This window comes from Urocitellus parryii, chromosome 3 (genome assembly GCF_045843805.1).
Source record: "Urocitellus parryii isolate mUroPar1 chromosome 3, mUroPar1.hap1, whole genome shotgun sequence".
Lineage (NCBI taxonomy): Eukaryota > Metazoa > Chordata > Mammalia > Rodentia > Sciuridae > Urocitellus > Urocitellus parryii.
Genome location: NC_135533.1, coordinates 59,464,050 through 59,476,609, shown reverse-complemented (window position 1 = coordinate 59,476,609; position 12,560 = coordinate 59,464,050). Strand labels below are relative to the sequence as shown.

Sequence of the window (12,560 nt, the reverse complement as noted above, 5' to 3'; positions counted from 1 at the left end):
GAAGCAGCAGACGGCAACCAAACTACTCAGGGTCTCTTAGGAAACAGATTTTCTAGGGATGCTCTTTTTAACCTGTAAAATGCAACTTGAGTAAAAAACCATCTTTGACTGACCTAATGTTTCTTTAATTAACAGGTAGGAGATCAAATCATTGAAATCAATGGGGAAAGCACAAGGGACATGACGCATGCCAGAGCAATAGAACTCATCAAATCTGGAGGAAGAAGAGTGAGGCTGCTGCTAAAGAGAGGCACAGGACAGGTCCCAGAGTATGGTGCGTTTCATGTTTTCATTCACCTTTTTTCTGCTTCTGTGTACTGTAAATGCCTAAGCTTATTTACAAAATGACATCAGTTCTTTATTTCTACCTAAATATATATTTGGCTTTAAATAGATATATATGCACATATGTATATTTAAGCCCAAGGTGTATATGTGTGTGAGCTCTTTCTTTTGCTCCCTCAATTAGAGAATGTTTTAAATATCAAATGTATGACTTTCAGGGCATCTCTGAGCGTGCTGGGAGATCCCACACCACTTACACATTAGAACATTTGCAATTTGGCTGATAGTCCTCTGTTCATTTGAGTCTACAGTAATTTGTGAGTCATTTCCTAGAATTGCTCATGATCAGACTGTCCCATAGGATTTTTAAGTGGGGCCAGGAGACAAGCAAGGATACATCTTCAGGTGTGAAGTTTAAAAGGTTAACTTTAGTTCATGCAAAGGTTGCGGGCCTTTAGGGATTATCCGAAAAACTCACTCCTATGTTGTATTTCTATATGCTATTAAGAAAAAGCTTTAAAGTACAATTTAGTTCATAGATTTGTCTTTAAAGATTTTTAAATCTTTAAAGTTATTTCCAGCATCCCATGACAGATCTCACCAACAGTATAACAGTAGTCTATCAGAAAGAACTGAGTGGTCAGGACACAAAAAGCCTTAAAACCTGAGCTGGTCCTCAAAACAATGCAGGGAGTCACAGAGAGACAGACAGACAGACCTGAGAGAAGAGCAGCACAGATAATCCTATTCAGAGACAGACAGACAGACCTGAGAAAAGAGCAGCACAGATAATCCTATTCAGGATGGGGAAACAGAATTTAACTGCTGACCCGAACAATGAGCTCAAATTGCTGATGTGCGCACAGTGACTCACTTTCACCCTTCCAACCTCTACCCAAAAGAATTTCCAAGCGTGTTTTTCCCTTTCAGTTTGTGCTTTTTTTCATACATTTTCTAAATAACCAACATCTCCATATTTAGCAGGAAAGATCATTAAGTTCAGTTGAAATAGCTGAATTCAACAGCCCTTAAGAAAGATATTGTGTTTCTAGAGAATTGTTTGTTCTCTACAAAAAGATGGCAAGCCCTCACATTGAGTCAGAGAGCATTCAGGCATTTCTGTGGGGCTGGCTATAGTGCTGAGGAAATATTTTATCCCAGGTTTCTACCTTTAATGCTTGAATCTAATAAAGTATTTTTGAATATTAATATTAGCAAAAAGCATAGGCCCAATTTCCTAAGTAGCACCAGCATTAATCCCTTGGTAAAGAATCTGAACTCCTTGAATAAAATAACTTTTTGCACCCTAGAGCATTAACTAATTCAATAATATTGAACTGACCTGTGAAATTCACTTCGGAAAAATACCTCATTCTCAAGCAATGTTTCACTCCATGGCAATACTGGATAATTAACTATGCCAAGGAATTTTCAGAGGGCTACTCCCTTTCTTATTGTTCCAACAAGTTAATCTTTTAAAAATTAATCTGACTGACATAGTTTTCATTCTTTCGTTGAGCCACTATTTGGCCCATGCTTTCAGCATCCACCACACCAGATGTTTGTCTATAGTGCACTTAGGACCCTGTGGCTTAACTCAAACTGTAATGAGTAAGTATGAAGCCACTTTAAATTATCTTTAATAAAAACACGTTTTGGAACAAGGCAAAAATCTAAGATCATATCAATATTATTTTATTAATTCCAACATCATCCAAAAATAGCTGGCTAAGTTAAGTTCTCAAATTAACCAACACAGAGAACATTTAAAATATCTGGGCATGCTTTTGAGAGGACAACTGCCAATATTATTACCTATAGCAGTATCATGAATTTTCTTCTAAATGTATTTTTTCTAAAATGTAGCACTTAGTTGTACTGACTGGTAATGTCAGAGCTTATCAGCTACTTTTGATGTTAAGTTGACATGGATTTTGACTATATAATTAGTTCAGAAATGATGCCACAAAACAAATTTCTTTTTTTTTTTTTTTTGAGAAAAATCCCAAAATTTCCTTTTATTTTTTTTTTTTTTTTTTTTTTATTGGTCGTTCATAACATTACATAGTTCTTAATACATCATATTACACGGTTTGATTCAAGTGGATTATGAACTCCCGCTTTTACCCCGTATACAAATTGCTGTATCACATCAGTTACCCTTCCATTGATTGACATATTGCCTTTCTAGTGTCTGATGTATTCTGCTGTCTGTCCTATTGTCTACTATCCCCCCTCCCCTCCCCTCCCCTCCCCTCCCCTTTTCTCTCTCTACCCCTTCTACTGTAAATCATGTCTTCCATTTGTATTCTCTTGACTTACCCCTCCTTACCTCTTATATGACATTTTGTATAACCCTGAGGATCGCCTTCCATTTCCATGCAATTTCCCTTCTCACTCCCTTTCCCTCCCACCTCTCATCCCTGTTTACTGTAAATATTCTTCTCAATCTCTTCGTCCCTACCCTGTCCTTGTTTACACCCCTTATATCAAAGGAGTCATTTGGTATTTGTTTTTTAAAGATTGACTAGCTTCACTTAGCATAATCTGCTCTAATGCCATCCATTTCCCTCCAAATTCTATAATTTTGTCATTTTTTAATGCAGAGTAATACTCCATAGTGTATAAATGCCACATTTTTTTTATCCATTCATCTATTGAAGGGCATCTAGGCTGGTTCCACAGTCTTGCTATCGTGAATTGAGCTGCTATGAACATCGATGTAGCAGTGTCCCTGTAGCATGCTCTTGTTAGGGCTTTAGGGAATAGACCGAGAAGGGGAATAGCTGGGTCAAATGGTGGTTCCATTCCCAGCTTTCCAAGAAATCTCCATACTGCTTTCCAAATTGGCTGCACCAATTTGCAGTCCCACCAGCAATGAACAAGAGTGCCCTTTTCCCCGCATCCTCTCCAGCACTTATTGTTGTTTGACTTCCTAATGGCTGCCAGTCTTACTGGAGTGAGATGGTATCTTAGGGTAGTTTTGATTTGCATTTCTCTGACTGCTAGCGATGGTGAGCATTTTTTCATGTACTTGTTGATTGATTGTATGTCCTCCTCTGAGAAGTGTCTGTTCAGGTCCTTGGCCCATTTATTGATTGGGTTATTTGTTATCTTATTGTCTAATTTTTTGAGTTCTTTGTATATTCTGGTTATTAGGGCTCTATCTGAAGTGTGTGGAGTAAAGATTTGTTCCCAGGATGTAGGCTCCCTATTTATCTCTCTTATTGTTTCTTTTGCTGAGAAAAAACTTTTTAGTTTGAGTAAGTCCCATTTGTTGATTCTATTTGTTAACTCTAGCGCTATGGGTGTCCTATTGAGGAATTTGGAGCCCGATCCCACAGCGTGTAGATCATAACCAACTTTTTCTTCTATCAGATGCCGTGTCTCTGATTTAATATCAAGCTCCTTGATCCATTTTGAGTTAACTTTTGTGCACGGCGAGAGATAGGGATTCAGATTCATTTTGGTGCAAATGGATTTCCAGTTTTCCCAGCACCATTTGTTGAAGATGCTATCCTTCCTCCATTGCATGCTTTTAGCCCCTTTATCAAAAATAAGATAGTTGTAGTTTTGTGGATTAGTTACTGTGTCCTCTATTCTGTACCATTGGTCCACCCGCCTGTTTTGGTACCAGTACCATGCTGTTTTCACAAAACAAATTTCTTTCCACATTTTTTATTGGCACTTTATAGTAGTGCATATGGTGGGATTTGTTGTTATATATTCATACAGGCACACAATATAGCACACAAAAGAAAAATTTAACAGAATAGACCAATCTCCTTTAGGGCAGTAAAAGAATAGTCATAAACTAAGTAAACTTTATTTCCTCAGGAAAATCTTAAGTTGAAAGATGCATAAGATACATGAGAAAACAGAAAGATGAGGGATTACATCAGCATCTTTGAGGAAGATGCCATCAAACAATATTTCTGGAATTTCATAGCAACTAATGGGGAGAGAGGATGATCAGGAGTCCCAAGATTACCCCTTCATTCAGAGATTTGCCAGGAGGGATTCTGGGGCACAGAACACAGTTGTTCTCATGGCTAAGATTTCTTACAGCAATGTAATAAGGATGCACAGTGGGATCTATGGGAAAAAGATTTAGGCAGGGTCTGGAAGCTTCCTTATGCTCTCTCCTCTCTTCTCTCCCTCTCTTCATTTCTAGTTCTCCCTCTCCCCTGTGAAAAGTCACCCAGAGCGTACTTTGCCCCCCAGCAACAAAAATGCAGGGATGGACCTGGGAATTCATTAGCAACTCAGCATGCTAGCTCTTCAGTGGGGCTTGTCAAGCAGGTGGCCTCTGCCTGGCACACACCAAAATTCCAGACTCCCAGAAGGAAGGCATGTGTTCGACACAAACTGCAACATTTTTACAAACAGTTGGAATACAACGAGACACCCCAATCATTTAGCGATAGGTTTACATCAGCATCGGGGACAATTTACCAGTCATGTTCCCAGACACCAGGCGTGGACCAAAGATTAAGCAGCCCTCCTAAGGAGAGCTGTCTCTGGCCTGTGACGTGAAGTCTTCTGCATCAGAAGCCAGACAAATATACAACCACATTCATGGCTCTACAAATGTCCCCCATTTACAAGGAGGGCCCCACAACTAGAAACATAATTTCTCCACCTTCGGTTACATAGACTACATACTGAAACAGACTTTAATGTCCAAGATAAGCTAAAGTGTATTTTAATAAAATTCTCCAGAGGAAAGGATAACAAAACACAGTAACAGAAAAATAACAACAAAAGAAAATGCTTGAGTTTGTCAATAGATAGAAACAAACACATAATCTACTTTGTCCAGACGGACCCTAATCACAGAAGAACTGAGTTTTCTGTCCAATATTAATCTAAACCTGTTTGTTTTCTTTTATTTGCCTTTTAAGTTTCTAAACTTGGCATAAAATCCATCCTTAAGGCATTGTTAAAGGGGGTTCTTGGAGTCCACAGGAAACATACTTGGCCTTCAGGCTAAGCCAGCCTGAATCGGAGTAGACACTGAGGATGAGGAGAGAAGGAACAGTAGATGCCGGTTGCCAGCACTCCCTCTGAGACCAGAATTCAGAACAGCTTGGAAGCAAGACCCTTATCTGGATTTACGAACTTGTCAAGGAAAAGCTGATCTCAGTCAAGAGAAATGCAAAACTCCAGCTCTGAGTTCTTAAGGTGATCTGTAACAGAGAGATAAGCACAGGTACAATTGAAAGGAAATAAAAAAAAAAAAAAAATACCAAGGGCAGTCTGTCAGATCACTGCTTAGCCAAAACCTGTGTGAAGCCAAATGAGGGAGCTGAGAACAGGAGTAAGTACACTGCTGCAAATAGGCCATCCATAATTACCATAAGACTCATCATCAGGTGACACCTTGGCCAATTCAGAGGTGTAAATCAACAGATGCAGCCACAAAGGCAGTGGCTGCACAGAGAGGCTGTCAACAGCTGAAGGGGAGTTGGAAAAGGATAAGGGCTTTGAAGGAGAAGTTGCTTTTATAGTTAAGTCCTTGAAAGAGAGAAGCTCGGGAGATAGGTACTTCAACTCTACTCTAGTCCTCAGGATAAGAATTTGTTGATTATAAACTCAGTGGCAAGTGTGAGTTCCTCTTCTCTGACATGCATCTCAGCAACTGGCAGGCATAATGAAACCTACCTACTGAGGAAAGAATCAAAAAGAGGAGACATCAAAAGCAGTGCCCTCCTTGGCACTGGTTGTTGCTATTCAAATTAAATCTAAAAAGTTGAGAGAAAAGAAAGGGTGTATCATGGTTTTACAACTGCAGAGGAATAAATTATACAAATTAGCTCCCGCCTTGAAATACAGGTGTCCTTCATTAGCATTCAGGGCACAGGGCCACACAGCCAGGGCAAGGTAAATAGAGGTGCCACTGGATGAAAAAAAATTCAACACAAGCAGTTCAGAACAAAGGGGAACATTTCCCTTGGTAACATTTGCTGTTAGGAGTTGATTGAAATAAAGCAAATATGCTTTTCGGTCTTGGTTGGTGCTCTGGCCTGCTTGTTCCCTTAAAAAGCAACAGAGCGGGTCTTTATGAATAGAATACTGAAGAGAGTCCAGTTGTCAGTGGGAGCCTCAGTGGTCTTTAGGAGGCCAGGCAGGGTTAAAAAGGATGAAGCCGAATTCTCACAATGTAAATGGCCCAGTGACAACAAACACCAAATGCTCACACAACGGTAAAGAAATAGCCAATCTGCAAATTATACTTCTGCCTACACTTCCATTTTCAAAGTTAATTGCATCTTTAATAGGTTTTGACTTGATTACAGGCTCTTGGTAAACGAAATTGTTTATACATTTTATAAGTATAATAAAAACGCACCAAGTAGAGAAAAGATCTATCTGAGCTAGTGACTATCGCTGAAAAAATGAATTGGCCAAATATGTGAGTTAAAAGTCTTCATTTAATCAGTAAATTAAAATGACTTACAGCCATCATATCCGGGCACCAGTTTCAGCAGAACTGGTCCTTACTTAGATGGCAATGAGCAGTGCTTGTTTACATGTTCTTCTTAATAACGTATACTGACATATAGAAATAAGCATACCCTTATAATCTTATTTATAATTATTTGCTCAGCAATTCCTTTCTTCCTTCTGATCATCCAAACCTAAATTCCAGACACTATGCTCTTAACCAAATATTCTATATGGGACAAATCCTGGGATAAATGTTGCTAATTAATATAATTAATATTTCCTCAACCAAACCAAGATATACTACATACCTACTGCCTGTACAACTCTTTGCAGGCACTGAAGTAAGGCACAGTCCCAGCCCTCAGTGAGCAGACAATCTAATAAAGAAGGCATGTGTAACAACACTTTCTAACAGAGTGACAATGGATGAGAAGGTCTCAAAGGATCTGCTCTGGTTAAAAAAAAAAAAAAAAATTGGTTTTTATTAATTATTCATAGAATTTAATAAGTACATCTAGAGTGTTAAGAGTTCTTAAAGAGCACTTGGCTTCTTCAGTTTGTTAAGCATTTCCTTTGTAATATTCAAACCAGTGATTCACACTGTTTCTGAGGAAAGGACTTGCTGAGTATGGATGAATCTCTGCTTAGATCTTATCTGAATTAAAAATTCCAAGTTAGTGAGCCAGAAGTCCATCCAACAAATTTGCTAATCATTCCTCTTTCCCTCCGGAGGCCATCAGCCAGGTAGGAAAGCCTGCAGCACTGTACTATCACCTAAGCCTCAGGCGTGCTGATTTGCCCCAGGGGAAGACAAAGGGAGAGTGGCCATTGCTTCCCCTCCTCCTCAGAGGCTGTTTATGGGAGCAGTAAGTGGCTCGGTAGCCTTTGCACTAATTCACCTACATTTCCAGTAGGGCAAAAGGCGGCTTGCTTCAATAATAAATTCTGAAATTTAATTTCATCTTCTGACATTCATGGTTGAACGTATCTTCCTTTTCCATGAGAGGTTCCACAAATCACTCAAGAACACCTTCTGCTGAGTAAGAGGAAATGATAAAGCACCCAGGGAAGAGGACGGGCTGTCTGGCAGAACCCTGGGCTATATCACAGACAGCAGGGTTCCTCTTCCAGCCTAAAAGGCTCAACACTGCTCTCTGCAGCATTTAGACCACCCGAGGAATTCTCTACCTATTAAAAAACTCACAGTACGCTCTCCTGTTCCATGGAGCCTGAGGCAGGGACTTCCTTAAAGAACACATAACTTTGAAATTCTTTTCCTCAGTGCTCAGCCCAAACCTCAGGTACTATTTTATGTGTTCTTTGGGTAAAATCCAATTCCTTCACATTGTTTTATTGCAACTCACAGACTATAATGATATTCCTCCTTGTTACATATTCTTACATGTTTTCCAAAGTGCATTTTTTTTTTCTCCTTAAGTATATATTAAGTGACACACCACCAACACTTGCAAATCCTTGCTTGTTAGGCATTTAATACCCTAATAAAATGTATTTGACCACATAGTGACCAAAACTTCTCCCCAGGAGAATCCATTTCACTTTTAAGGTTCAATCAAAGTTGTGAAAGGAGATGAATGTACGAAGAGATATCTTTCCCAAATCCCACTGAGAAGAGTACCCAAGTGTATCTTGGAAAACCTAAATTCCTGCTCCTCCAGTAACCCAGGCTGAACATCTTATTTTTAGGGTCTAATTGAGAAATTCTCTTCCTTGCCCTAACAAAAATGAAACTGTCCATAAGAGGCTACTTTCTACAAAAGTCCAGGAGGAAAGGCAGCTTTTTTAGCAGAAACACTGATAAATGGCAGTGATATCACTGATAATATCAGATGAACCTCGGAGAAATCACAAATTCAAGAAAATGTTTCTTAAGTGGTGGGGAAGTGAGAGGTGAGTAGCAGAGGTCAGGTAACAATATTAAATATGAAGATTCAGAAAACCCGATGAGGCTAAAAATGGGGGCAGGGACACTTCTTTGAGAAGAGTTGGAAGCATCACTCTCTCCCTTTCATCCTCACTCCCTCCTCCTCCTCTCAGTCTTTGTCCCCACCCCACCCCCAACAAGCTTTAGAGCAATAATTCTGACTTTTAAATATACAAATACCCATACCTCCTCTCATACTCCACATACCCACAGGAGATTCTGATGGAGTCCAGATGGGCCCAGGACTCTATTTTTTAAATGCTATCCCAGCAAATTCATAGAACTCCATGCCCTATAGGTTGCTGGATCTGTCTCTTCTCACTGTGTTGTAAAAGAGGACCTTGCCTCCTCCTTTGCCCACCCAGGGAAGCACTCTGCATTTCTATGACTTTCAGCCACAGCAACTTAGACAAAGAAAGAAGACTGAATTTTCCTCCCACTGTTATCCCATCTTCCATCTCCTGCCTTTTCCACAATCTGAGCGTGGTTTCCACTCTCCTCATTGAGGACAGTCTGACCCTGTGCTTCACAGCATGAGAATGTTGATTCAAGAAGAGATTCTAACCCCTCAGCTAGACCCTTTAGGTAGTTACTGCTACATGCCAGAGCTGCTTTTCCTACTGTCTGATTTTTACTTGTCTTGAAATGAAGACATTACAGAAAAGGTTTTAATCCTTGTGAAGGAGTTTGTCAACAATACCCTGGTGTCCAGCTGTTCAAAGCAAAGTCCCATATCTTAGGACCAATTTGGGGGTGGGTTCAGCCAATTGCCATACCAGCGAACATCAAGTCTCCAAAGCATCATTTCAGAGGTGCCTGTGCCTACTGCCCTACCCTAGTTCTCCCAAGTCATGCAACACACCACACACCGGCCACAGCTTCTAAATTAAAGTACCCTAACCCCCTCTAGAGCCTCAATTTCTAATGCAAAAAAATAGTCCCTAAGCCAACTCTGTTTATTAAAGACTATTTCTCTATATTAGTTTTTTTTTTTAAAGAGAGAGTGAGAGAGGAGAGAGAGAGAGAATTTTTAATATTTATTTTTTAGTTCTCGGCGGACACAACATCTTTGTTGGTATGTGGTGCTGAGGATCGAACCTGGGCTGCAAGCACACCAGGCGAGCGCGCTACCGCTGAGCCACATCTCCAGCCCTATTAGTTTTAGTTCACAGCAAATTTGAATAAAAAAGGTACAGGTATTTCCCATATATTTCCTGGCCCCACACATGCACATGATCCCCCATGGTCACCATGCCCTGTGACAGTAGTACAGTTGTTATGTATGCCGACCCTACATTAACATACCATTATCACCCAAGGTTCATAGTTTACACTAGGGCTCACTCCCAGTGCAATACATTCTATGAATGTGAACAGATGTGTATACATGTGTCTACCGTCATAATATTTTACCTGCTCTAAAAATCCTCAGCGTTCTGTATATTCATCCCTTCGTTCCTTTTAACCTGTGGAAATCACTGATTTTTGTACTAACTCCATATTTTTGCCACTGACTAGATTTTTGTTTTTCACAAACAGCTTCCAACTCTCCTTCAATCCCCAGTGTCCTGTTCTGATAAGGACTTCCCAATAATTCTTTTTAAATGAATTCCCTCAGGACCAAAGATAAATTCATACAACGCCTTACTCTAGGCTTAAATTCTATGGTCTATTTGCAACAAAATCTCTAAACTTTGTGAATCACATATTCTTCAAGGTGGTATTTGGGTGCAAAAACATTTTAATAGAACAAAAAACACACTGTCACGACTAAACAGTTATTAGCTATAATATGGCTAATACATTTGCTTACAGAATAGCTTACCTTTACACTTCTTTATAAAGGTCTCTGGTCTTTTCAGGGTGACCCTGGCTTCATGAGGATGCTGTGTTTTAGGGCTAAACACATAACTCATAGCGTGAGCCCTGAATAGACCTTGCGCAGCGTGCAGCCCTCTGATTCTCACATTTACTAGAGTTTCCACTCCTGCTTTCACAACTATTTCTTTCCACCATGTTCTGAGCCCTTTTATTTGACCTTCTGGGTATAAGGTTTCCCAGCACTCTATCTTTCAAGCCCAGTAAATGCAATGTTTAAAACCAAATGAGAGACTTCTCTGTGTGACACTAAACAGCTTGATCATTTTCTCACAAAATTACTTGCATCTTGGCAGGGCTAAATGGTAAACTCAATTAATAAATCCTAAAATTTAATTTCCACGTGTGACATTCATTGTGAAGCATTCACTCCCTTGCCACAGGGAGTTCTCCTCCCTTTTAACCAGAGGCATTAGGTCTCCCACTGTGTTCTTCCTTAACTCAAACGTGCACCAGCACCATCAGAGGAAAAAGACCCCTGGGGAACCATCCAAAATCAGTGTGGAGTCCTAGTCCATTCTGCACCTTAAAGCCATATATACAGGACACGTGTGGAACAAGTCGAGTCTAAGGGGGTCGGGGAGTTTCATTTGTGTACACTGGCAAAGAGGGAATCAGGCCTCCACATGTCTGAGCTGCTGGATCAAGTGCTCCTTACAATGAGCACATGCTCCCTGACCTCACACTGTGTGGCCCTGAGAGCACGGTAGCAGGTGTAGCAGGACCAGTTATTGCCTATACTAGGGGTCTTGTCTCTTGGAGATTGTTGACCTAGATATTCCAGAATTTTTAGTGTCTATCTTTATATAGGTAAAGAACAGTCGTCCATCAACTAAGCCAGACATAGTCCAAGAGGTTTTAGTTAGTTCCAGCGATGCTAAGAGGTTGATTTCAAAGCACAGTTCAGATCAGGTAAGTACAGCAGAGTGGAACAGGCAAGACATGGCTGTAATTCTCTTTAGCTTTATTTTTTTTTTCCTGGAAAGCAATTACACCCAGCAAGTCAACTGTGAACTTTGAATATAAGTAAGCAGAATGTTAGAGGTAAGGGGAACTATAAGAATTTATGAGATTATTAGACAAAACATGAATGTAAACATAGAGATACCATGTCATTATTTTAGAATTTTTTAAAATTTAGAAATGATTACTGATTCTCAAATGACAGCTGATAATGCTAAAACATCTCATTGTTACAAGAAATTCTTATAAGAATTCTGGCATTACCATTTCAAATTTTATTAATAGTTGTGCCTCCCTAAAAGCACCTCAGGATGCCCTCCGTGTTTTAAGAAAATTCTACTTTAGAAATACACATGTAGCTCAGTCTTTCACTAATTTCACTTGCTGCATGCTTGACAGGATTAGCTTTACTTAAAGTCTTTATTCTTACTACCTAGATAATTTTTATTCAACTGCTCTAAACATACTAAGCAATCTTGATTCTAACAGTAATAATATATCTTTGTCACTGGTTCTGTTAATTCTAATGATTGGTCCTAGGCTGTTCCTCCCCTTCCTTTAGGAATGGTACCTTCCAGTCTCTCCATGTGCATGAAAAGTGACAAGCATGGGTCCCCATATTTCTACTTATTGGGCCACCCTAAAGACACGGTTTGTAAAATCTGCATGAATATTATCTTTCTTCTAATGAGCTTTGGTTTTGCATATGTTTTTAACTGGTGTATGATGCTTTCTCTTTCATAGTAGCTTGTCTAAATACTGCTAGAGTTCTGGAAGATATTTATAACAGAGACCTTATAAGAGATAAGGATGGGATTTGTGAGATCATGAGAATTTGAGATGCACTGAATTCTAGAGGGACCAGCCCAACCTGGACCCAGCAGGACCGAAGGCATGGGGAGAGAACAATGGGAGCTAAACTCTAAGTTCTTTTCCACATGGTTTAAAAAATGTCCCCTAGGCTTCAATGCAGATACCTCAGTTTAGTTCCTCTCAGCTCAAGTACAGACAGCTCCAACCTAAATCACCCTTTTTGCCC

At 39.8% G+C, this 12,560-nt stretch overlaps 1 protein-coding gene across 2 annotated transcripts in view; it reads left to right on the top strand.

Annotated features, from left to right (window-relative positions):
- Magi2 (membrane associated guanylate kinase, WW and PDZ domain containing 2) overlaps nt 1-12,560 on the top strand; it is a 1,291,542-nt gene that overhangs the window by 1,229,837 nt on the left and 49,145 nt on the right. For both annotated transcript variants that reach the window (XM_026384953.2, XM_026384952.2), the window contains one exon: nt 136-274. In XM_026384953.2, coding sequence (XP_026240738.1) covers nt 136-274 — 139 coding nt within the window. The remainder of the gene's footprint in view (nt 1-135; nt 275-12,560) is intronic.